Below are 25,578 nucleotides of genomic sequence, written 5' to 3' on the forward strand. Positions count from 1 at the left end.
TAGTTTGTATTTTCTGTACAAAACCCATGACGTTTCTGGTTATTTGACCAAACAGTTCAACCAAGGTGCCTTGCAATGTCCTGCTGGTTTATCCTACAGTAGCAGAGATCTGCAGTGGTTTTTTCCAGCCCTCCTGAGGGCTCCACTCATTTTGACTTTGCCACATATGTGGACAGGCCACACTCAGGAAAAACAGCAGCAGTAAAGAGCTAAACAGTGCCATGGGAAAGGAATTACAGAAATCATCCATATTCTTTTCCTCTTTATTTTTTCTCTCAGGAAATAAAGGACTTGTGGGGGACATTGGTGACCAGGGAATGCTTGGGAAAATTGGTCCAATTGGTGGAAAGGGTAAGCTCTAGCCTGGGAATTTTTTGTTTTTTCCCTCAAGGTAAATATGTGTTTTGTGAGAGTTCCAGGTATGGAGTAATATCAAATAACAGCTGTGACCACTGCTCTCCAAGTAAAGTTAGGCATAAAGATTGATGAAAAGTGCTAACTGAGATATGTTTCTTTTATTTCCCAAGTGCAATATATCTGACTAGCTTGGTTAAAATAATTTGTTTTCTGAGTTAAGAAATCAATGTTCTTTGATGGTAAAGTGGAAGGAAGAAATCAGGCTCTTGTAAAGTAAATCCTCTAAGCACTCTGAAAGCCAGATTTGTGCCTCTTGCTTTGGATGCTGAAGGCCTAAGTCAATATTCTGCTGCTGTTCAGGATGCCACACATTGACACCTGCACTGCTGGGGGACACATGAGCAAGCAATGCATAGGAGAGCTCAGTAAGAAAAATATTTAAGGAGTTTGAAGAAAGTACTGATGTAAACACATCATACCCAGGGATGACAGCTACTCACAAACCAAGGTAGACTCCAAGTCTACCTGGACAATGATTTCATAAAATTATGCTCTGGTTGTCTGAGAAGAGGCTCAGACATTCCCTTCTGGTATTCCTAAAGAGCTGGTTCAAAAAGCAGATTACTTCTGCCACAGGAGATCTGCCTTGAAAGCTGAGCAGGTACTCCACCATCCCCAGGGGAACTCTGTGGTCTCTACCCAGGCATGTGGGTGAGTGGGTGGAACAATCTGTCCAGGGAACTTCCCAAGCCAGTGTTTTTTATAAACCTTTGATGGCCTATAGCCAGCCCCAGTGTCAGAAAAGAACAAAAAGAATTTGGCCCCAGGGACTGATTTTCATAAGTACCTTGACAACTGAAAACACAGATAGCTATCTCCTAAGATGTCTTCAATCACCAACGGGGACTAGAAATTAAGAATCCCACAAACTGTTTATCTGTGAGCAAACCAATGCTCCAAGTCTTTAAATCAAGGCCTCTCTCAACCTGAATATAGAATTTATTGTCCCCTTCTAGTTTTTGCATTTTCTTTCTATATTTGCAGAAGCAAAGGTCACTAAGTCACTGATTAAATCTACCATTAAACATCCAAGTTCTTAATGAAGCAAGACAGAAACTTCAGCTTGTAATTGCACAGTGTCAATAAATTCTAATTAAAATGATGGCCAACACCTAATTTCTGCTAAAAACCATAATCATATGAAGAAAAAAGCACACCAAAATATGGCCATCAACAAGGAAGAGGTAACAGTAGTATTTTCTGACCTCTGAAGATTTTATGTCATAACAGGAGAGATGACATGAATTTCAGATGAAGTCCAGCTGATCCAAATTACAGAAGTTTTTTTAAAAAGCTACTTACCTCCTCTTCTATAGTACCATGACATTTGCATAAGTATTGCTATCATTTTTATGATTTACAGAAGAAGAGGAAAGGAGATGGATGACTATCAATCACATTTCCATTAACTACATCTGAAATGAAACACTTCTTGCCAACCTCATTTTGTGCAGGTGCTGCCTGCTGCCCGCACACGTAACCTGCAGAAAGGAGCTCAGCTCCCATGGGTTTTTTGTGTACTTTCAGCCTCTCAGGATCACTGTGTAGTTTATATTTAAAGTAAGTGGCACAAGGTACCAGGAACCAGCAACACGAGGTGCCTGTGCTATCAGTGAGTTAGCTATTAAAAGGTTCTCCTCATTTCCATACACCAGGATTAATCACGGTTTGTTTGACTTGGCACGTCTGCCAATACAGTACATTGGGGCTTCCTATCAGAAGCACACACTTAATACATTATTAAGTAGTTTTTTCAAATGTAGACTCCTGACATATGCTCTGAGACCTGAGAATATATTTTCCTCTTTATTCAGGTGACAAAGGAGCCAAAGGCTTATCAGGAGTGTCTGGAAAAAAGGGGAAAGAAGGTATGCTACACATCTTTCTTTGACACAGAATTTCTTTGACTTCAGGATTGGTTTGTCTGGAGTTTCACCAAATTTTGAGGCCCATGAACACTCTTGAGAATAGGTGAAATCAACAGGAAGAAACCAAAAATTTTTGTTTAGAAAAGTGAAGGCTGGGTAGTGGATTACTGTTGGCCATGAATACATTGAAATACACCAAATATGTATAAGAATTACCTAAATTAATGGGCAATATTTGATATCTCCAAAACTAAAACAGACAGGCCAGCAGTACATTTATAGTGGGAGCCAAAAGAAATTGCTGAATCCTAAAGGAATGATGCCTTTTAAATGCTTCCCAATAGGAGCACGGGGATGAAAAAATAAGTGATTTTAAATAGAGAATAATCTGTTGTCAAATGAAGACAACGTGTTTTCTTAGAGGAGGATAATTTGTATCTGATGAACAAAAAGTTCTTCTCGGTCCAAATAATCTTGAACGCTTCCACAACTTGGATATACAATTATTTTCACGTTCAGGAGACTTCATGTGCAGTTCCAGTTTGGTTTTTTTATTGGGGAATCATCAGCAACTTTTCTTCTTCCTAAAAGTAACAGAGGAACAAACAAAACCTCTATCAAGCCAAATTTCAGCTTACCAACAAAAATGTAACTGAGACTTCAGTGCTTGAAAGTTATGGACTATTTGTGTTGGTATCAAGTTTTACTGCTGTACCACAGCCGCATGCAGGATTTCACTAACATGGTCTTTCTACTAAAGCTTTGCCAGTCCCATGCATACTGAAAACCTCCTTCGCTTGGAAAGCAGCAGTTTCCAGCTTCCTGGATGCTGTTGTTTATGTTAGAAGGCCAGAGATTCAGTGATGTTTTGGCATTCAGACGTAAAGATGTAATGATCACCATGACAAACCAAATCTCTGCAGCTGGATGGAATCAATAATGAGAGGGATGGAGGGTGTACAAATCCTACACTGGTGTGTGTGGAACAAAGATAGCAAACACTTCCACCCATGTTTTTAAAAGCAGAGATCCTTCACACACACACAGACATACACAGATGCTAAACACACAGATTCTAAACATAAATCTTCTTTCCTTTGTACTGCATCAGGCACAGTCTGTGACTGTGGAAGATACCGCAGAGTTGTTGGACAACTGAATATCAATGTTGCTCGTCTTAACACATCCATCAAGTTTTTAAAGAATGGTAAGGATTCATTTGTGCTTGATGTGCTTTATTTGACTCCTTATTTATTTGACTCTTTATTTAACATTTATCACTGCTATTCTTCTACAGTTGCTGCTCTGTGGAAGCACCCAGGTAAAGAGAGAGTCTCACTGTGTGAGGCACTCAGAAAACTTGCAAAAAAGACACAGTGTTACACCTGTAGGGATATAAGTAACAGATGAATAAAAGCAAAACCAATACAGAAATTATCAAAAGAACAAGAGAAGATAACATGTGCACAATCAGTCAGCTTATTGACTGCATCTGGGGTGTCTGCTCAAGCTCCCTGGCCACTCAGGCAATAAAGGGAAAGGTTTGTGCCAACCTGCTCCAAAAAGGCAGGAAAAGAAACAGGAACCTCTTGATCTTTCTGCTGCACAGGACTCTGTGTGCTTCCTTCAGTGCAGGCATCATTGTCCTGTAAGAGGGGGCAAACACCCAAAGACACAAGAAGCCATGTGTGCAGGCAGCATTTTGAGTGCAGAGTGCACACTGCCTTGACTGAACAGAAGGAAGAGCACTTCCCAGCATAGCAGAGATTTTGAGAAAGTTCCACCTTTGCTTTTAGGACTATGTCTACATCAGTAAATTAAGTGACTCCTCTGTCACTGGCACAGAATAGCCCTCATCTCTCTTATTAAATCCTACAAAACTGCATTCCATATTATCAGGAACATCTCTCTACTAAATCCTAAACTGTGGCTGGGGTAACTCCTGAATTTTCTGAGAAAGTGTTAGTTGTCCTGGGCCAAGGACTATTCCAGCAATCCATCAGCAGGGACAATCAATTTCCAGCTGCTCAGGAATGTTCCTTGGCACTAAATTCACTAGGATACACATTGCCTGGGAAGTTTGCTTTTTAAAGCTGCTCAGCAGCCAGAGTTTTCTTCCTGGTCAACACCACTTTATGGCAACAGCAGCTCAGGCTGTATTTGAAATGTCTGATTTTAGCAGTCAGACTGACTTTCTTCTACCTGGAAAGCTATCTATACCCTTGCATTTCTATCTCAGGGTGCTATTTCAGTCTGTGTTCAAAAACATGCAAAGCAATGGGGGGGGGTCATCCAGTTAGACACTGCTACTTGTCCATTCTGCATGCCTTGGTTTGGTTAATTCTAGATATCCATGAAATGAAACTGAAGTGTCATGGGAGACATAACAATCATGACTGAATACTCTGTGTCCTAAAGTTTGCAAGGTGCCTGTCAGTCCCATTAGTGTCCTCAACATTCATCACAAATTTAGTAGTGGGCATATTTTCCTCTCTCCCTTCTAAGGATCTCATTGCTGTATTGGAACAGAAGCACCTTCACTACCTGTTGACATGCTATTTAATCAATTCTTTTCCCCTTTAAAGTTATAGCAGGTATCAGGGAGACAGATGAGAAATTCTATTACATTGTAAAAGAAGAGAAGAACTACAGAGAAGCCTTGATCCACTGCAGGGACAGAGGAGGAACACTGGCCATGCCTAAAGATGAGGCAACCAACGCCCTCATTGCTGACTACATCTCCAACAGTGGCCTCTTCCGAGCCTTCATTGGGCTGAATGACATGGAAAAAGAAGGACACTTTGTGTATGCAGACAACAGCCCACTGCAGAACTACAGTCACTGGAAGGAAGGGGAGCCTCATGACCCAGCTGGCCGTGAGGACTGTGTGGAAATGCTCAGCACTGGAGAGTGGAACGATTCTGAGTGCCAAGTCACCATCTACTTTGTCTGTGAATTCCTCAAGAAGAGGAAATAAAAGTGCCCCAGAATGTGCCTGGCACCTGCTGTACATACAATAACCCCTCCTCATCCACCCCCTGTAGGGAGAGCAGGCAGCCAGAGACAGGGCTCAATCCAGCCTCTGCCTCACCTTAAGCACAATCAAATAGTAGTAAGATGGTAGTGACCACAAAGTCAGCATCCAGACATGTGGGACTTCTTATTTTATTTCTATGTGTAATTTAGGGTGGGGGTTTCAATATGCAATTTAGGGACAAATTTTGAGCATGCAAAGGTCAATATGAATTCACTAATGTCAGGAACAGTAAACGTGCTGGTGTGTTCACTACTGATGTGCTTTGCAAAGTCCACAGATGGAAAGAGTGTGATCTTCACTCACCTCTGACCTGCACAGAAAGTTCCAGTAATTTCCTTATTGACTTCAGAGCTGGGAGAACAGATTTGCAGTCTCTCTTGAAAGAAAAAAAATAAATCCTTCTTTTCTTAGAATTGTAGAGTAATTGACATTGGATGGGATGTCTGGAGGTCATCTGGTTGAATCTTCCATGCAAAGCAGGGCCAGTTTCAAACTTACATTAGAAGTGTTCATACTCTTCTTAATTTGCCTGTGTGATTATATTGCCTAACATGCAGAGGACGAGCTGCTTATCTCTGCTTCCAACTCTACTCTCCATCAGGATGGTCTGAGGTGTGAGGAAGTAACTTAGCAATAGCATTTCTGCATGCAAACCTGCACAGCTTGTAGACAACCTGAGAATAGATAGAACAGTTCTTGCCTCTAATGTCTCCCAAAATCTGTGAAAAACAGAAAAGTCAAGCACAAAGAACAGTGCAAAGAAAGCAACACCATTGCCTGTAGACTGTAAACAGACACATGCATTATCAGCTATACCAATGTGCACTGATGATTTAACAAGTGACTCTAGGAACTACCTAACTCAGTAGCCACTGATATTTGATGTCTAATGCTAAAATCTGCATTATGCTGCATCTTTGCAACATAGGAAGCAGCTATGGGATAGGTTTTAACCCCCAAGAACCCAGATACAGTTCACCTTTCCTCACAGCAGATGTCAAGAATCATAGAATCATAGAATTGGCTGGGTTGGAAGGGACTTCAGAGATCATCAAGTCCAACCCTTGATCCACTCCCGCTGCAGTTACCAGACGATGGCACTGAGTGCCACATCCACTCTCTTTTTAAATATCTCCAGGGACAGAGAATCCACCACTTCCCTGGGCAGCCCATTCCAATGCTTGATCACCCTCTCAGTAAAGAAATTCTTTCTAATGTCCAACCTAAGAGAAACCCCATGGCCCCTGCAATGAAGATCTATAGATTTTCTTTCCCACTTGGCACTAAAAATGAAGGAATGATCTCAGGAGGCTAAGGGGAGTGCACCCTGCAGGTCACACACCACCTGTGAGCAGCAGTTGCACCCAGTTGTTCTCTGGGTATATGGAGAGCTGGACATGCCATCATCTGGCAATGGAGAGAGTCAGCTCCAAGTCTCCCCACACTACACAACAGTCACACTTCCTGAACCTCACCCTCAACAGGAAAATCCTCCAAAACATGAAGCTGGTTGTTAGTTTGACTCCAAGCTCATCTCTGACCAATGACCAATGCAGGAGTATCCCAGAAGACTCTGACTCAGAACCACTCTTGTGATCCAGTTTCTCTACCACTTGTTCCTCCAGAAAACCACTTGCTGCTACAAGCAGTAAATTACCTGTGTTGCTACACACCCTCCGGGTGTGTATGAATGAAAGGGTGGGACCACATTTCTTTTCATTGGTCCCCTACTACACTATGAAAGTATTTGGGCAAACAGGTTCACTTACAGCAATGTAACTCCTCCTGACTTGCTCCCTTTCTGGGAACTAATGTTCCCCAAAATTAAGCAGAATTAAACTTTTTAGGATCCATAGTAATAAACTCATTAAGTTAAACACTTTGGATTTAGAATCATTATTGTGTAATGATAAAAAATTAATGACTAATTAATTGTCCCCCTATACTCTGCACTGGTGAGGATGCACTTCAAATAGTTTGTTCAGTTTTGGGCCCCTAACTACAAGACATGAGGTGCTAGAGTGAGTCCAGTGAAGGACAATGAAGCTGGTGAAGGGTCCAGAGAATTGTCAGAGCTGGAAAGGACCTCTAGAGATCATCCACTCCAACTTTCCCCCTAAAGCAGGATCACCTAGAGCACGTTGCACAGGACTACATCCAGGTGGGGTTTGAGTATCTCCAGAGAAGGAGCCTCCACAACTTCCTTGGGCAGCCTGTTCCAGTGCTTTGCCACCCTCATGGTAAAGGATTTTTTTTCCCATATTTAACTGGAACTTCCTATGTTCCAGCTTGTGCCTGTCAACAAGTCTTATGAGGAGTGGCTGAGGGAATTGGGGTTGTTTAGCCTGGAGAAAAGGAGGCTGAGGGGAGACCTTATTGCTGTCTGCAATGACCTGGCAGGAGGCTGGAGTGAGGTGGGTGTTGGTCTCTTCTCCCTAGTAATAGCAACAGGACAAGAAGAAATTATCTCAAGTTGCACTGGGGGAGGATTAGATTGGATACTAGAAGAAACTTCTTCACTGAAGGGGTTATTAAACAGTGGAACAGCTGCCCAGGGCAGTGGTTGAATCACCATCCATGGAGATGTTTAAAACACATGTAGATGTGGTGCTTAGGAATCAGGTTTAGCACTGGACTTAGAGTTAAGCTAATGGTTAGACTTGATGATGACCTTAAAAGTCTCTTCCAACCAGAATAACTTTGTATTCTGTGACTGATTCTGTGATCTTGTGATTCTGAAATTCTATAATTCAAGGCGAAGTTACTGAGGAAAAGCAGTGCCTTTTAGAAGTTTCAGCCCAGGGCTTTAGCCACTCACAGCAGTTCAGCTCCTGCTATTCTTGCAGAAGTGGCACAGTAACATTCCTGTGTGAAGACACAATCACACTGATACTGTCTCAACACCTCATCTTTACTTCTGACCCAGAAATTCACAAAATCATGGTTGCCAGAGTGGGGGGTCCAAATTCTGGAACCCTCAGGCCATATTGAGACTACTGGCTGACAAAATCCAAAGGTGTCCTTAATGCTGCAATAATCATGAACAGGCCATTCTCTTCTTTAGGTGGAAACTCAGAGCTGTGAGAAGGTAAAAGAGGAGCAGTAGGTAACTGTGGGATTAAACTCTGCCTGAGATTGGAACAGGCACTCTCCTTCATGGACAAAATCCAGGAATACATGTCTAAATTGAACAACCTGGTCTAGTGGAAAGTAGCCCTGGCCATGGCAGGAGGGTTAGAACTAGATGATCTCTAAGGTCCCTTCCAACCCAAACTGTTCTATGATTCTGTAACTCTAAATTGAAACTCTGGTCTTTTCTAGGAGACCATGAGTTATAAGCAGCCCTGGAGCATGCTTCATGTATGGGAAGGAATTACTATTGCAATCTCTGGCTGTGTGGCTGAGGGAAGCAAGTGAGAAACTTGTGCTGGGTTTCTGCATCGGAAGTTTGGAACTGCCCAGTTCCTCCATCCTCCTCCCCTCCTACCACACCAGTTTCATATTTTCTTAAACAGAAAAAATAAACAAAACCAACCCTTTCACCACCATGCATTTGTGTAACACTGGGCAAAGCTTTAACCACATGAAACCAGCAGGACTGAAGTAGCTGTGCCTTTGCTACAGAAGAGGGAGGGACAGGAGAGGAGCACAGCACAGGTCTTCAAGCCAGTCAGGCTTAAGTGTGATCAGGTGCAACCCATTCCTGCTGCACTGGGTCCCAGTTAATAAATTTTACCAAAAAGCCTAACTCACAGGCCAAGCCAAATAAAAGAGGTTATCCCACACAGGAAACCTGGGTAGGTGTAGGTAGGTGTACACAGCTCTGCACCATGGCATGTGGACACAAGCTTCAGCCTGCACAGTAACTCAAACATTAGAGCTGTGGTTTGCAGAAAAAAATATACTTGTTATAGTTAAGAACTTGGGCCATATCACAGGTTTCACTGCTAGCCAATGAAAACTCACTGTGATAAAGCACTTTAGGTTTCTTCATGAAGTGGATGGAGCCAGCAGCACAGGAAATGGGGGCTGACTATTCAGGATTTATGGACTGTTAGAGCTTGACACCTAAATCATTTTACCCAGTCCCAGTATTTTTTTCCCCATGTTTTTCCTTTCATTATTGGCCTGAAGTTGCTCCAAGGGAAGTTTAGTCTAGATATTAGGAAGAATTTCTGTACTGAAAGAGTAGCTAGGCTTTGGACTGCCCAGGGAGGTGGTGGAATCACCATCTCTGGAAGTATTTTAAAAGTGTGTAGATAAGGCACTTCAGGACATGCTCTAGTGGGCATGGTGATACACAAAACTATAATTTTTTTTATTAGTTTCTTTTTTTGTTTTTGTTTTTTTTTATTGGAGGGGGGGTGTTGACAGTCAGATCTGGTGATCTTAGGTGGCTTTTCCAACTGTGAAAATTCTTTGATTACCAGGCTGAACATTTCTTGTTTCAATTTATTTCCATTTCTTGTTTCAATTTATGCTCACTGTTTCTTGTCCTCTCACCAATTAACACGGTGAAGAGCCTGGCTCTCCAGGTCCACCCAAAGCCTCCTCTTTTCCAGGGTGAACAAATCAAGTTCCTTTATCTCTTCACTCACAATTTCATAAGGTTCTTCTGCCCATTCCTCCAGCCTGCCTAGGTCTCTCTGCCTGGAAGCACTGCCCACAGCATATCTGCTGTTCACTCCAATTTGGCATCATCTGCAAACCTGAGGAAATGGGACTTCATCACCTGGAGTTAACTGGCAAAGGTGAGATGACAGTCTCAGTACCAGACCCTGTAGCACTCTACTTGTTGTCTGGATAGAGAGCAATCATTAATGATTCTTCTCTGAGAACAACCATTCAACCAGTTTTTACCTCTTCATTAAATCCTAACTCATATGCAAGAGGCATCAAAGAAGTTTTCCTGGCACCCAGGATGCAGTCCATTTGGCCCCATGGAGTTTTCTGGTCAAATTCTCTTAAGTAATCCCTGAGAGATGATTCTCTCTTAAATAATCATCTACTGCTGGTAGTTCTCGTTGAACTACATCACCACTGCCACTCAGCAATCATTCCAAGTTTTCTTTGCTCAGCCTTTTTATACTAATACAGCAGTGGGAGCTCTTCTTGTACTTCCCATGCAAGTTTCAACTCCATGCAAGCTTTGGATCTCACGAGGTTAAGCCTACAGACTCAGGCAGTGTATCTAAAGTATCCCACCATATCCTGTCCCTGCTTCTTTCTCCTCTATACTGTCCTTTTGCATTACAGCTCCCTGTTTAGCCATGCCAGACCCGTGATACATCTGCTTGTAGATGTATAGTGACAACAAGATAGCTGCATAAACTCTTGTTGCATCATAGCAGGAATACTTCAGCATGCTTCCTGATCTTGGAGAGCAAGGATTTTATCATCTTCTAAATTCTGAAGGTTGTCACCTCTCCCAGTGCACACATTATCATCCTGGCCCCTCCCAGGTCCAGAAGGCACATGAGGCAGATACCTGTGGTAAATATGATGTTTTAAAAACTAATTCTAATAAACTCCAATACAAAATCAATATAGTCCATTAGGAATACATTTTCCTTAAGCATTTCGAACAATCTCACACGGGCATTGACAAGATTCACTACTTTCACTGCTCTAATCTGTTCAATCACTTTAAAAAAATTAAAATTTAGCATCTAAAGCAATGGAGCATGAAGTTTTTTTCTGCAGCAACAATAGGCATCTCTAGTTTCACACACAGTCCTAAATAGTACATTTTAGTTGGAGATAAGCTGGCTGAAATGGTTATAAAGAGATGAAATTTTACACCGTGTATGATGATAAAAATAGCAAATGTGACACAGATAGAGGGATTAACAGAGTTATTTGTAAAATATTGTCTTGTTTTAATGTGTCTTCACAGGTACAAAAGATATGAATTGCCATTTCATGTTTTCTTCTCTTTTTTTTTATTAAAATCAAACATAACCTACTCAACATGTGTAAGAAAGAATGAGCAAGATAAAAGCAACAGCTTATTCTGGGTTGCTCTTTTGCTTATGTGGTAAGGGAGAACAGCAAATTGTAAAAGCATTCTCTGCCTACCTGATGCCTGCAGTGTGCCTGACTGCAGTGCTGGGCCCCACCTGCTCCTGGGCTGGAAAGGTTTCTCCAGAAGAATGTTTCAACACAGGGAGGAAAAGTTTCACTTGATTCTCATCAGGTGGGTGGGACCAGCAACTTGCATCACCCTGTTTTGCAGACAGCAATAAGAGCCTACCAAAGCAGTCACTAACTACAGAAAACTCTCTGTGGCTGGGAAGTGGGTGTGATTGTGTGCATTTCTGACCCTTCAGATCCCCAGTGCTACACCTATGCTTAAATCCCGTGGAAGTCCTGTGCCTACTCAAATGCAGCTCTACAGCTGCAGCTCTACAACAAGGTCACCTTGCTGGAGCTGTAAAGGGACTGTGACACCTCATTGTTAAAGTACAACACAGCATGAGAGCATCTCCAGAGCCATCACCTTCTCATTCAATGTAATTTCATTATACATTGTCTCCCTTTTATCAGATTTTTCCTTGTTTATGTTTTTTACAAAATAGACATACCTCTTTAAGGTATCCAGATGCCAATTATTACTTTCATATTATTGTTGCCCACATAGCTCAATCTTTAAGAGTACAGCAAATCTAAGTAACATCTCCTGGAAAACAGATTTCAGTCATAGAATCATACAATTGGCTGGGTTGGAAGGGACCTCAGAGATCATCAAGTCCAACCCTTGATCCTCTACTGCTGCAGTTACCAGACCATGGCACTGAGTGCCACATCCAGTCTCTTTTTAAATATCTCCAGGGACGGAGAATCCACCACTTCCCAGGGCAGCCCATTCCAATGCCTGATCACCCTCTCAGTAAAGAAATTCTTTCTAATGTCCAACCTAAACCTCCCCCGGCACAACTTGAGACCTCTTGTGCCCTCTTGTCTTGCTGAGGGTTGCCTGGGAAAAGAGACCAACCCCCACCTGGCTCCAACCTCCTTTCAGGGAGTTGTAGAGAGTGATGAGGTCTCCCCTGAGCCTCCTCTTCTCCAGCCTCAACACCCCCAGCTCCCTCAGCCTCTCCTCATAGGATCTGTGCTCGAGTCCCTTCACCAGCCTGGTTGCCCTCCTTTGGACCTGCTCCAGGACCTCGATATCCTTCCTGAACTGAGGGGCCCAGAACTGGACACAGGACTCGAGGTGTGGCCTCACCAGGGCTGAGTACAGGGGCAGTCGTGACTTCCCTGTTCATTTCCCCGCTCTTATTAATGTTTCAAGCTTTTGCTATTTTATTAACTACTCAGCAGTGAGTTGCTTAGTAAGAGAGGCTAATTTTTCCAACTTCATACAATAGAATTCTTTATATAAGTTGTCTTACAACATTCCCTGAGCACGTGGGGCAGTCTACCATGTGGAGGGTGGAAGGAGAAACAATGATGATCAGTCAGTCAGTATAAGATTAAGAAAAACTGTGCAGAAAAATGTGAATACAGAGTTGGCGGATTCTTAGCATGTGAACTGAGGAATTTATTTCATACTGTGAGCCAATTTCTAGCTCTCTGAAATGCTTTAAAGCTTGTCAGTGGAAATCTAAAGGGTTGTCAGTAGACCCAAAAGAAATCTCAGTTCAGTAGCTCAGGAATCACAGCGCTTTCTGCGAATTCACATATACAAAACATACAGCTTTCTCAGGACCTGAAGAAAAGGAAATAGATTTTCTGCAAAACCAATGACAATTACAAGCCTTTTCTTGTGAAAGACACACTTTTTCTACTCCTACTTTCTCAGATAGGAACATTTTCCAGTGTAGCACGTATCAGTGGATCCATTAAAGTTTAAGCAAGAAATACATATGGTTGCACTGCAGTGTTTTCTCTTTGGACAGGACAGAGTGACAGATGGTAGTGACTGTGCATGAAATACCCTAAAAGACTTTTGTAAAAGAGCAAGTGAGATAATGATAATCATAATAATAATATCTCTACGTCAACACTCTCCAAGTAGCCATGAGAGTCTGAAAAGTAGAAGAGGGAAGGATATCATATGATATCATATTCATATGATATCATATGAAGATAGGTACCCTTGCTTATCCTTCTCAGTTGTTCTAATTACATGATGTGGTCATGTAAGACTAAATTTGGGGGGAGAAAGCCTTGGGGGCTTTGGGGGGAGAAAGGCTCGAGAAAGCCTTGTAGGAATATACCACCATCCTACACTGAGAAAGATGCTAACAAGGTTAACAAAATTCTGAAAATAAAGATTTTCTAAAGAGCCAGACTGGGACATGCAAGGTGAAGTGTGCCAGTCAGTATTGGGCACCCAAAATGTTGGTAGATGTGGATTCCACTGATCCCCTGAACAACAGTTTCTGTGGAGCTGAAAGGATTCTCTGCAGAAGACAAGCAGGTTAGAAGGGGGAAGCTGGAGAGATCTTTGTGTCTGCAATAGATCCAAGAAGGAAAGATGGTCTTAAATTTGTTTTATGTTCCCCCTTACCACAGACCTTACCACAGACCACAGCTTCAGAGCTACCACTTGCACAATTAACCCACAATTGACAACAGGCTGAGAAACTCAGAAGACTCTAAAAGGAAGTTAGTGCTGACTGATACAGCTTCAGGCCTGGATGTGTTTGCTCTCGGAATTTATTCTGCTAAGCTTTGACAGAAAGAAAAACACAGACTTGGAGGGCAAAGAAAAAGAGTGTAGCAACAGTTTTTGTTCACTATGTTAAACATGCTTGGAACCAAATACAGATGTATATGGCATAAACAGTTACTTCAGGTTCCATCAAGTCAGACCCTTCAATCAACCAGCCCAGGCTTTTATTTGATTCACTTTCGGATGCCTTTATATTTACCTCCAAATCCCTGCAAAAAACACTAAACTGGCTTGGTTCAGGGATTTCTCTCACTTAACTAACTTAACTTAATTATCTGCAAGGTAGATGTTCACATCAGGCCCAGCCACCATAAACTTCCTTTGCAGTTGAGAAACAGACACAAATGAATCATATAATCTACTTTTGGATACCTTCTTTAGTATAAGACAAGATGTTCCTCATGTGTGGCTATTTCTTTCCTCTTTGTAGTGGGGTGTTGAGTCAGGTAGCTGAGAGATACACGTAGGCACTTGGTCAACTGAGTCCCATCCTGGTTTCTTCCACTGTACACCAGAAACCCAAAAGAATTTAGTGAGAGATTATTTCATTCCGAGTATAGCTAGATGTAGAAGTGTATGAACACAACATTAGTCCTGTACAACAGATTACATCTTCAAAGTACCCTATAAGCATAAACTTCACAGCAGTTAGACTATCTTAGTAGTAAAATAATGCATGGAATACTGACCTATTTATTTTTTGTTATTATGTAAAATAAATGAACTGTATTTTTTTGATCATGGATTCATCTTTCTTCCAAGTACCTATGGATTAAAGTTTAAACTACTTAACTAGCTCTACAAAATTACTAGTAGGCAGAAAACAGCAAAGCAAGTTACTTGAAATGCACTGCCACAGACTGTAAACACTCAGAAGAATATGTGAACATAAGGTCCCATCTCAAATCAGATTCCAGAGTAAAAAAATTATTTTTTTTAAGGGTTTTTTAAGGGTGCTGTTTTAAGTTACTCTGGCTTATTTTTTAATTACTGCCTTGTGAATAAACTGCAAAATTTTCCTAGTACCTAATTCATCATCCCTTTCATCCCTTCATCCAGCATCTCTGAGATCTCTGAGTGCAAGTCTACTGTGAGGATTTATTTATTGTACAGAATTAAAACATCCACTACATAAGAAGACCATGTATAAGATGATGTCAGGAAACAAAGCACAGTCAGACACTACGGAACACAAGATGCTATTAGCAGCTGTGAATGAATTGAATTAAAATATTCACTAAAATTATCTGTGTGAGTAAATTCTGTTGTCACATTGAAAATCCTGAAGGTAAAGTGAGGTAGTTGGTCTTTAACTTATTTTTCACAGTCTAAACCATATTTTAGCAGTATGTCCCTGTGTGAAAACAGCACCTTCCCAAATGAATCATAAGTTAAAGGGTGGCAGCAGAACCACAGAGTGTTTTCTATCCAGAAACTGCATACATACTGTGTAACACTTCATGAAGGACGCCAGGCTAACTGGAATGCAGTTTAACTGGTTTAGGACCTATGAAAGGAAAAAAACTCAAACCTGTTTACTTTCCTGCGAATCAAAACCTACTTGATCAAATGCTTAAACCTTCCAAAACACTGTGACAGAACCTGAGGCTGCATTCAGTGAGAACTGAGTAGTTAAGATAGACCTAAAACATATATTCACAATAATTTCTGGAGTATAAATACTTCCCCTTCATTGCATTTGCAGCTGAGATTCCTCCAGCCTCTTCCACAGAATGAAAATCCCTTATGCAGGTGAGAGTAACCACAGATTTTTCCAAACCCATGGGAAAATAAAGAAATAATTCTTTTGAAGTAAAGGTACTGTTCTCACCTGTTGTACTAACTTCTGATGTTGCTTCATCACTTGGTGCAGCTTGCCATCAGTATCAGGGCTGGTTTTCAGAGGATGTAAGCAAGCACATCAGTGGGCAGCATTTCTCCATCTGACACCAGAAAATTGTACATTAGGGTTAATGTTCTGTTAGGAGCATCCAGCTCCTGAGTGGTGTTTGGTGCACCCTGGAGCACAGGGCAAACATTACGGGAGTCGATAGCTGCAGAAGATAGACAAGCACCTAATCTAAAGTTCAAGGTTACAGAATGTTTATTTGTGCTTACTGTACATAACAAAAAAATTAAACCAAGGCTGATACACTATGACACATTCATCTCTATTGGGAGCCTTTGAGGCCTCCAGGATGTAAACCACTGTAAAAGTTCACAGTGTACTTAAGTAAAGTTTATAGTTAACTTAAGTAAATACACTCCAGATGCTAATTAAACCTAAAATCGCTTGTACATAAGAACATTTAAACACCTCTTTATAAAGAACTTGAATTTCATAATGAATCACTATTCTTTCAGTACAAACTGATCACTGTGATCATATAATTTTCCCTTTACTTAATATGAGCATAGCGATACTGTCTAGAGGTGCAGAAGAATAACTCAGACCATTTGAAGGCTTCCAGAGGCTGTATTTCCCATCTAAAAGAAAAATCATAGTAATGGCTTGCTATCTATCATCTTAAAACAGCAACAATATCCATATACTATACATTACATAAAGAAGATAGAACATGGCATTGTATCTGACTTGTAAATTCTGTGTTATCTTTTAAATTGATCTGTTAGTACTGGAAATAAATTACTTTCATCACAAACCTAATCAATAAAAAATAAAATTAAAAAAAAAGGAATAATTTTTCCTTGAACTAAGAAAGTTCATAAACACCAGAGGCATAGGATTCTTGGAGGCTGGGGCTAAGGGCAGTTTTGATATGAATCAAGTCAGTTAAAGGACTACAAGTCTGCCAGTGATTTGGTTGTTGCAGAGCTCCATCTCAGCCTTATAAATCCAGTAGTTACTGTAACCAGCAACAGATGCCAGCAGAATAAGACACTGCTATTTTAAGCAAACTGAAACTAAGGGCAAATACAGATGTTACGTATGATTCATTTAATGATGCCTGTAATTACATTCAGATAGCTCTTTACCATCCTACTAACAGTCATCTGATAAGGCCTAATTATGAGTATACATTCTAACACTAAGAGAAATCCTTTTAATTTACAAGTGGATAAACTCAGATTGGTTTGAGATCTATAGGCTTACTCCTTTTGCTACAATGCTTTTGTGCTATTTCAAACCATAACAGAGTTTTTGGTTTTTTTTTTTAGCAGACATTTTCTAATGTCTCCCTAATTCTCCAATTCTCCTTCCTGAATTAATTAATTACAAAATGAAGCCGCCATTGTCTTTTGCTTATTTATCCTTTGCCTTCTATTGGATTTTTAGCCAGGAATTCACTCAATAAAACAACCAGTCCCCAAAAAGCAAACAAACTGCAACCGAGGAAAATGTGAGTACCTGTTAGCGCTGATCATCAAAACAATAGATACATACTTTTGACCAAGATGGGAGGCAGATATCTTACAATTAAGTGCCATTTATTCATCCCTCATCTACAAGAATGTCATCCTCTAGCTTCCCATTCCCTGATAGAGACAATCCAGGCAATCCATTTTTCCTGGCTCACCCATGCCAAGAGCAGCCTCTCCCTACCCACACAGCCACGTGAGTTCAGGATTCTCCTTTCTGCTATGATGAGATTTTGCACTTTTACCTTTGCTGCACTCTCACACATCAAAGAGGAATTTCTCAGTGTAAATGAAAGGAGAATTCACCCTTTGCCTGCACATTATACTTAAGTGAACTGCAGTGCCACCAAGCCAAACAAAGGGTTGGTATCCCTAGGAACGTGGAAACGATGTTATCTGAACAGCTCAGAGACCTCTTTCTGCTCTCAGTAACTCCAGCCTAACACACACAGGAAGGTCTCTGGCTGGACACCAGCCTCACAGCCCTGTGGTGCCTGTGTTAAAGGACCCTCAAACTCTCTTAGCCTGACAGCTAAGGATTCCCTGCTTTTAAAGGCATCCTGGGATCATGGAGAGCCAAAGTAGCAGATCAATGCCTTTCCACACCTCTGGCCACAGAAGACACTACGAGCCACTGCAGCCTTACAAGACAACTCCATAAAACACCTCTGAGACTGCTTTAAGCTCTCTGGGGACTGATTTGGTAACCAGCCATCCCTGGGAGTGGTGGGTCAAACAGGTGGCACATTTATCTCCATCTTCTTTTTCCAGCAGGCATCCCAAGCTCAGTTGAACTGGATCAAGTGAGTGATTTCAACAGTTATTTCCCCCTTTGTTTGATGATATAAAAAGGGGCAGTATACAACCAACAGCCTGGCCCTTCCCATTAAAATAAAAACTGACAAGAAACCTCAACCTGTGATATTTGCACACTAATTCATTATATGCACTGGTTCAACCATGACACTGAAGTTCTGTTACCACTACACAAATGATGCTAAAGGGTTTCCTTATCATTCACCTTATGCAAAACAGTTTTATGCCTCTTTAATTTCACTGGCTAAAGGGAGAGAGTCCTGAGTTTGCAGCACAATGAGATCAGAATCCTTCATGCTATTTCCAGGAGCATGTTAAATTAATTCATCCATAAACAAAATAGTATGCATTTTATAAAATCAACTTTGGGATTTCTATTTTTGATAATAACTAACTCCAGGGTTAAGGGAGTCTGTGTTCTTCCTTAAGAAATAGCTGCTTTGCAAATCTAAAAGAAACACAGAGGGCTTTTTGGGGCAACTTCTTCCAGATTAAGAAAGTAACTGGAAGGAAAAAGCAGATCATGATACTGTCAGGAGAGCCTTGCTCAGCTCCCGTTTGGCTTAGGGAGATCTATTTGTGCAGATCTGCCCATGCAGAAACAGAGCCAGGTGGGTAGAGAATAGGGTTGCTCTCACTTAACATTTTAAAAATTTCCACTACTTTGACCATTTTGGCAAGCCACTCTCATTCACACATTGCAGCACAAGGCAAAAGATTAGCAGTTATATCTGCTTGCAGAGATGATTGCGATAATGCACTCAGGTGATGAATCAAGGACCATGAATTCTTATATTGACACTTTCACATATTATTCTGCTACCTGTAAAAATATTCAGCTCTCACAGAAATTTCAAGTCACATGTCTGATTCTTGCTATATAGGACTGCTGAATTAGTTTTCATATCCAGCATGATGTATCTCAATGTTTGGGTTTTTTTCCAACATATTAATTTATCTTGTCTAATCTCTAAATCTTATAGTTGATAGCTGACTAAATATTTTCATAATTTAATGTATTTTTCTAATGATTGGTCACTTGGGGGAGAATTACAATGTTCAGAACCATATATTTTATTTTCTACATATATTAAAGAAATACACATCATTATACTTGGAACTTAAATCATTAATGATTTTTATCATCTAAAAATTATAGCAACTGGTTTTGTAGTTCTGTGACAATGCCAGCTTTACATTAGGCTACCGTAAGCATATGAACATGAAGGGGCAAGAATTTGGACTTCATATAACAGTTATTTAAAAGGTTTTAGGCCTTTTGGTTGTATATACAGACCTTCCTACGCACAGTGAATCAATATTCTTCTGTCTACTTGTTGACTCTGGTGGAGTTGAAGCAACATCATTAATTCACCCTGTAACGTGCCAAGATGCAATTAGTTACATAAAAAATGCTGTTAAAAAGCAGTCCAACACAAACACGTGCTTTTGCCATGGAAACTTAAAAATGCAGTCCTGATGCTAATCTCCTAAGGAAAACAGATTTTTAAAAATTCAAACAGTATATCAATCAGTATATGAAAAATCCCACATGGCACTGTAGCGCATCCTGCCCAAAGAGAGTAAAAATAAACAGCTACTTTCATTTAAATGATTAGGATTTAGGAAAATGTACTGCTGTAAATGTATTTTGTATACATAAACAGGGAAATTCAGACTTTATTGTGAAAAGATACAAAAATTGAAGAAAATCAGTGTTAAGTAGAATGTTCAGGTTAAAATGAATAGTGTTCACCACCAAGAAAAAGTGACTGCACATGGCATGTAATCAGTAAAATCCAATGGTGCTGGAGTTCACACAGATTATTTGTATAGCTGGATAATAAAACTGGAAATATTTATGACAAAGTAATATTTGTACTTCCTCTATATAAGATAACGATTTCTTGTTCTGAATCATAAACTGATCAACTGAGTTTTCCACGCACTCAGATTTCTCTCTCTGCAGGGCAGTCTCAACAGATATAGTCCAGACCATGAAAGCAATGGGACATACAGTCTCTGGAATGCAAACTCAGGAACAAACCACCTACACTTCATCACTTAGGCACAAGTCTGAATCCCACTCCCTTCCAAAACACACCCAAATCAGAACACGCAGACATGCATCTTGAGAGTCTGAAGCCCTTTCCTGAAGATAAATGGATGGGACACAAGGTTCACTTTTAAAATAGGTCTAGGGAAGTAATATTATCTCATCTGACAACTAATGGAACAAAGCATTCAGAAAAGAGAGATGGCCAGGCTCAGTGTCTTCCTTAGCCTCATGGGGATTCCATCCCACACATCCCTACTTCTTAAGAGTGCAAGAGGAACTAAGCTACAAGGGGTTTAGGGATCTGGAGAGAACACAAGAAAGAATACAGACTTAGCTTCTTCCATGATTTCAAAACTATGCAGCTATTACTGCATTTTAGAAGCATCCCTATTTACATATGCAGTGTGCTGGAAGCACCAATGACTGGTGTCTAGAGAAGTCAGCTGCTCCTCACCTAGAGCCTGGATTAGGAAGGCAGACATCTTATGCTGAGGCATTTCTTGTCATCACAGAAGTACAACTGAGAAACATCAGGCATCTACACACACACACACACACACACACATATATATATATATAAAGGAATGCAATTTAACACCCTAGCTGGTTAAACCTCTGGAACAGCTGCATACATTTGTATGAAACCTTCTTAAAATTTAATCTTTAAAACTGCAGCTGTGTATGTTGGAGGTAACCATCCAGAAACACTGCATGGGATAACACTGGTGCAACAGTCCTCAGTCATCCCAGCAACAGGTGACCCCATCCTAAGCCACTCCAAGAGAAATAGCAAAAATGCCAGCTTATGCCACATCCCTCATATGGGGAAGGTATTTATGTTAAGAGGCAGGAGGAAATGCATTGTAAGAAGCCTGATGAAAATGTACTTTTCTAGACCCTCATCTACCTAAAACGTTTACATCAACCAACCATTTTCTACTACTGTAAAGCAGCTGTGCACAGTTGAGTCAGGTTATTAGAAGATACAGATGAAGTGTCTGTAGCATTTTGCATGGGCAACCTAGTGCACATGTTAAAAAAACAAACCAAAAAACAACAACAAAAAAACCCCCAAACAAACGGTAAAACATAATAATTTTGAAGCCTCAAGTATCTGTAACCAGAAGGTAAATAACAACCTTTAGCAAACTGGCAGTAGGAAGTAATGCCGCAAGTCTGGCTGCATCTGACTCAGGACCTGCGAATGCGGAGCCCTGCGCTCCAGTGGGGACACTCACAGTCCCCTCGGGGAAGCCGAAAGCCACCGGACGGCCCCGGCTCAGCTCCTCGGGGCAGCCGGGAGACCCGGGCCGGGGTCCAGCGCCCTCGGGGCCGCCCCAGCACCGGCACGAACTGCCCCTGTCCGCCCGCACCGCCGCGGCCTCCGTCCAGGGCGGGCGTGGCGTAACCGGGCAGCTCAGGTCCCCGGCACCCCGGGGACGTCCGCCCATGCCCGGGCGAGGCAGGGCGGGCCCGGCGCTGGGGCGGGCAGGAGGGAGGCGGCCGGGGCGGTGCGCCACAGGCTCACCCGCACCTGCTCCCTCCTCCTCCTCCTCGCCCACCTGGCTGTGGGCTCGGCCGTCCCCACCGCGCTCGGCAGCGGCAGCAGCAGCCGCCACAGCAACATGTTGCCCAGGGGAGCCTCGTCCATGCCGCCGCCTCCCAACCCCGCAGCCTACTTCCCGCCCCCCCGGGTCACTTTGCCCTCCGGCCTGGAGATCCTGCGCACCTACTCAGGAGCCGTCATCTTCCTGGAGATCGTGAGTGCGGGGGGGTGACGGGGCGGCCGACGGCCTTCCCGCGCTTTTCCCTCTCTCCCCTCAGCGCCCCGCCGCGGCTCCGCGCTCCGCTGCCTCCTGCCCGCCCCGGCGGGGCCGCCGGCAGCCGGGGTGGTTGGGGGGGGGGGGTAGGGGGAATGCGCCTCTGCCCAGGGACGGCCGAGCAGCAGCCCCGCGTCGCCCGCGGTCCTCACCTGCCATTTTGTGACTGGAGAAGGTGCGGGCAGCCGAGGTTGCAGAAGGGGGAAGAGCCCAAACTGCCCCGCTCCGGCACCAGTTAGGGATCTGGCAGATGAGGCTGTACCGGGAAGGGCAGCGGGACCCGTCCGCCTTTCCCCCGGCATGCTCTGGCGTGTTCGCTCACCTCGGGGCGGGTGGCGGTGGTGTTCGGCGCTGCCCCCCCCCCCCCCCGCCCTTGCCCGGGGGAGGCACCGGGGGCTCCGTCGTTTCGCGGGGTTGTTTCAGCTGTTGAAGACTTTAAGCCCCAGCGTGTTGCGGGTCCTGTGAGAACTCCTACTACAAGTGCGATTGATTTCGGGAGTGTGGGAACCTCGGTGCGGTACACGCGTGGCTGAGGAGCTTTGAGCTAAGGCTGAATGTGAGGCTCTGCAGAGTAGTACTAATTCGTAGGAGTAAAAAAAAAAATTCAATAGAACAACACCTTGGCAGAAATCACCAGATTTTTTTGTTATTATTATTTTTAATTTTTCTTTTTTCATGGGCGTCAGAGCACAATATTGCTTGGGTCCCAGTCTGTGTGGTGGATCCCATCCTGCAAGCTGTAAAACTGCACCCAAAAAAAGCTCAGCACGAGTCCAGTCACCGAATCAGGCCGTGAGTCAGAAGGGACAAAAGGTTAATTAAGTTGGCCAACCCATTATACATCTGACAGCCAAGCTGAAGAGGACAGGTGTAGTATTAAGGAAATAGCACAGTAGTGGGCACCGAGATTAGCAGTCTCTGCATTAGATTGCTAAATTTATTTTTGAAGAAGCTTGCGAGGTTGTACGTTCAAAATACCGAAAACATTTCATGCATCTCTGCTTTTTGTTTAACAGATACTTTCTGCTGTCCCTCTGAAACCTTACTCCCCATCACTATCTGGTCTTGAGTCACAACAGATTTGCACCTGTAGTCTTTTGAAACTAGGGAAAGTTTGTTTCTTCTCAGCAGCTAAAAAAGGAACCCTTGAAAGCTGATACATAAACCCTTGGGAGCTTTGAGCTGAGACAAGCAATGCTGCTGTAATGTAACACCAGAGAGGAACTAATTTTATAGCAGGCATCTTTTGAAAGGTAGCTCTCATCCAACCTTGATTCAAAATAAAGTTCATTGAAACCTAAAATGTAACATCTGACTTTGTAAACCTGTAGGATTTAAACAGAACTACTAACTTGCTTGGAAATTGTTTGTAGCTGTTATTACACAGCAGGTTGGACTATGAAGTTAAATCTTTATAATAATTGAACATACTTCAGGTGGCAATAATGATTTTCTCCAGGTATGTTTTGTTTTTGTTTTTGTTTTGTTTTTTTTTTAATAAAGAGGCAGGATTTGCAGGAAGCAATTGTATCCTTCTTTAGGTCGAGAGATGATGAAACCAGGCAAGCCTTAAAGTATGTAAATTCTCCATCAACCCATCACAGCACTGCATCCCCACCACTTAATCACTGAGATCAGTATGCTGAAAAGAAAATTGATGGTGCCTAATTCCTCCCCAGGTTATAATAATTCTGGAAAGCAGAATGTTTTTCTCATCACTGCAACTTAATTTACAACTTGCTTTATTCTGTATTTTAGTTTTCTCTCTCATTTTATTGCTTAATCTGTTCTCTTTCAGCTTTTTATTACAAATGTGTTGCAAAAGGGGCATGCAGTTTCATCTTTTTGTCTGCATCATCTGATAAGGACTATAAAATTAAAGAGATTTAATCCAAATCTGATGTACACCCTTGTCATATCATCTTTAGAACATATATAGATTTATGTATGTGTGTGTGAACCATGTTTTCACATTTCTTGTAGTTCCATCAAAATGAGAGTAAGGGTGAAATTTTCAGCAGCAGCATGCAAGTCACCTGGGTTTGTAAATCCCATTTTCAAGACTATTTTAAGAGCTTTTAAGAATTTCAGAGTGGCTTCATCTTCCTTCCACTTAATGCCAATTATTTCTAAGGATGGCCCTTGGGATCTCTGAGTACATTGAAGTGTTTCCTCTTGGTGTCTTAAAGTAATCTGAGGACATCTTGATGTGTGGTATTACTTCTTAGGCAGAAAGTACTAAATAACAGTTATCTCTCAGTTCATCATGTGTGTTCTTTTCCTTGCAGCTGTTTGGAACAATAGTCTGGATTTTGGTAGCTTCTACCCACGTTCCACTTCCACTGCTGCAGGGATGGGTGATGTTTGTAGCTGTGACTGCATGGTTCCTGTCCATTGTGTTCCTGTGCCTGTTCCTCTTTGGTTATGCAAATAGAATTGCTGTCAACTGGAACCAGATGGTAAGATTTTTATCTTTATTTAAGGATTATCTTTGTTTTATAAACTGGAAATGATTTCATGAGAAATACGTGTTCTTGTCATTTTAAGTCCTAATGCCTGGCCCCCTATTTTAGGGGAAAGTTTTTCAAAATAGAGTAATTCAAAACTTTAAGAAGAAACAGTAGAGTTACAAAGATGACAGAGGAAATACAAGACTGCCAATATGATAGAGGCTGAAATAGCCCAACTTTTAAAACTGGCTGAAGGAGTATCCTTGTCCTCTATGAGCTTATAAAATGTGTGAGCAGCAGGAAGAGGACTTGTTTAACAAGGCATGACAGCACGTGGTTTTAAATGTCCAGAAATAATTGTGGTCTGGAAATCAGAAAATATTTTCTGACTACTAAAGAAGTAGTAGTAACACCCAGTGAATAATCATGGGTAGAGAGATACATCTAATATTGTATAGGAAATAATTCATCTGTGTACACATTGTGTGATGTGGTTGTCTGAGATAGCACAGACTGGACTAAAGCACCCAGGAAGTCTCTTCAAATTCCTAAGAATGTCTTCTGCTGACTTTTGGGTCAATTTCTTAAAGCTAGAGCATTGGTTATTGGCTGTTAGATCTTAGGTAGTCAAAGACAGCATAACCTGCAGTGTGATACAGCTAACATCTTTTTAGGAGGCTTAACATTTATCTTTCTTAGAGGAAGCCTGTTGAGACTATAGATATCATTATACTTTGCTCAGCTTTTCTTCATTGTGAAGACAAGACTTGAGTCTTGCTGTAATGGGTTGCTAAGGCTTGTAGCAGTAGCTCTCAAAGACTGTACCTTCTTATTAAAAAAAAAATGAAGCTGTTTGCTACAGATTTAACCAACCACAGGGATACCTCAGGTTACTGCTAATTTTGTACTCGTTTGTCTTCATTAACTCTTTTTTACTTTGAGTTTTTAGTGGTCAAGTTGAACATGAGATGGTATCATATCACTCTCTGATATTACAGAAAGCAAGTAATAATTAGAGGTGATAAAACTCTGATCAGAACGAGAATTTCC

At 41.8% G+C, this 25,578-nt stretch overlaps 2 protein-coding genes and 2 long non-coding RNA genes across 5 annotated transcripts in view; 2 read left to right on the forward strand and 2 right to left on the reverse strand.

The window, feature by feature from the left end:
- Positions 1-5,555, forward strand: part of COLEC10 (collectin subfamily member 10) — an 18,574-nt gene extending 13,019 nt beyond the window's left edge. The window contains exons 3-6 of the mRNA XM_071738254.1: positions 280-351; positions 2,232-2,285; positions 3,397-3,492; positions 4,871-5,555. Coding sequence (XP_071594355.1) covers positions 280-351; positions 2,232-2,285; positions 3,397-3,492; positions 4,871-5,262 — 614 coding nt within the window. The 3' untranslated portion in view covers positions 5,263-5,555. The remainder of the gene's footprint in view (positions 1-279; positions 352-2,231; positions 2,286-3,396; positions 3,493-4,870) is intronic.
- Positions 3,489-15,872, reverse strand: LOC139793492 (uncharacterized). Of its 2 annotated transcripts, none has more exons than XR_011724621.1 (3): positions 15,834-15,872; positions 5,626-6,041; positions 3,489-3,670 (listed from the first exon to the last, which is right to left on the reverse strand). It is a non-coding gene; the product is annotated as an uncharacterized lncRNA (long non-coding RNA). The 2 variants fall into 2 exon arrangements; XR_011724622.1 differs by lacking the exon at positions 15,834-15,872 and adding an exon at positions 14,375-14,580.
- Positions 15,871-22,518, reverse strand: LOC139793493 (uncharacterized). Its single transcript, XR_011724623.1, has 3 exons — positions 22,231-22,518; positions 19,497-19,575; positions 15,871-15,945 (listed from the first exon to the last, which is right to left on the reverse strand). It is a non-coding gene; the product is annotated as an uncharacterized lncRNA (long non-coding RNA).
- The window catches only part of MAL2 (mal, T cell differentiation protein 2), an 11,942-nt gene continuing 7,905 nt past the window's right edge, over positions 21,542-25,578 (forward strand). Inside the window, exons 1-2 of the mRNA XM_071738255.1 lie at positions 21,542-22,018; positions 24,367-24,537. Of these exons, the coding sequence (XP_071594356.1) occupies positions 21,884-22,018; positions 24,367-24,537 (306 nt within the window). The 5' untranslated portion in view covers positions 21,542-21,883. The remainder of the gene's footprint in view (positions 22,019-24,366; positions 24,538-25,578) is intronic.

The sequence above is a fragment of the Heliangelus exortis genome, chromosome 2 (assembly GCF_036169615.1).
Source record: "Heliangelus exortis chromosome 2, bHelExo1.hap1, whole genome shotgun sequence".
Lineage (NCBI taxonomy): Eukaryota > Metazoa > Chordata > Aves > Apodiformes > Trochilidae > Heliangelus > Heliangelus exortis.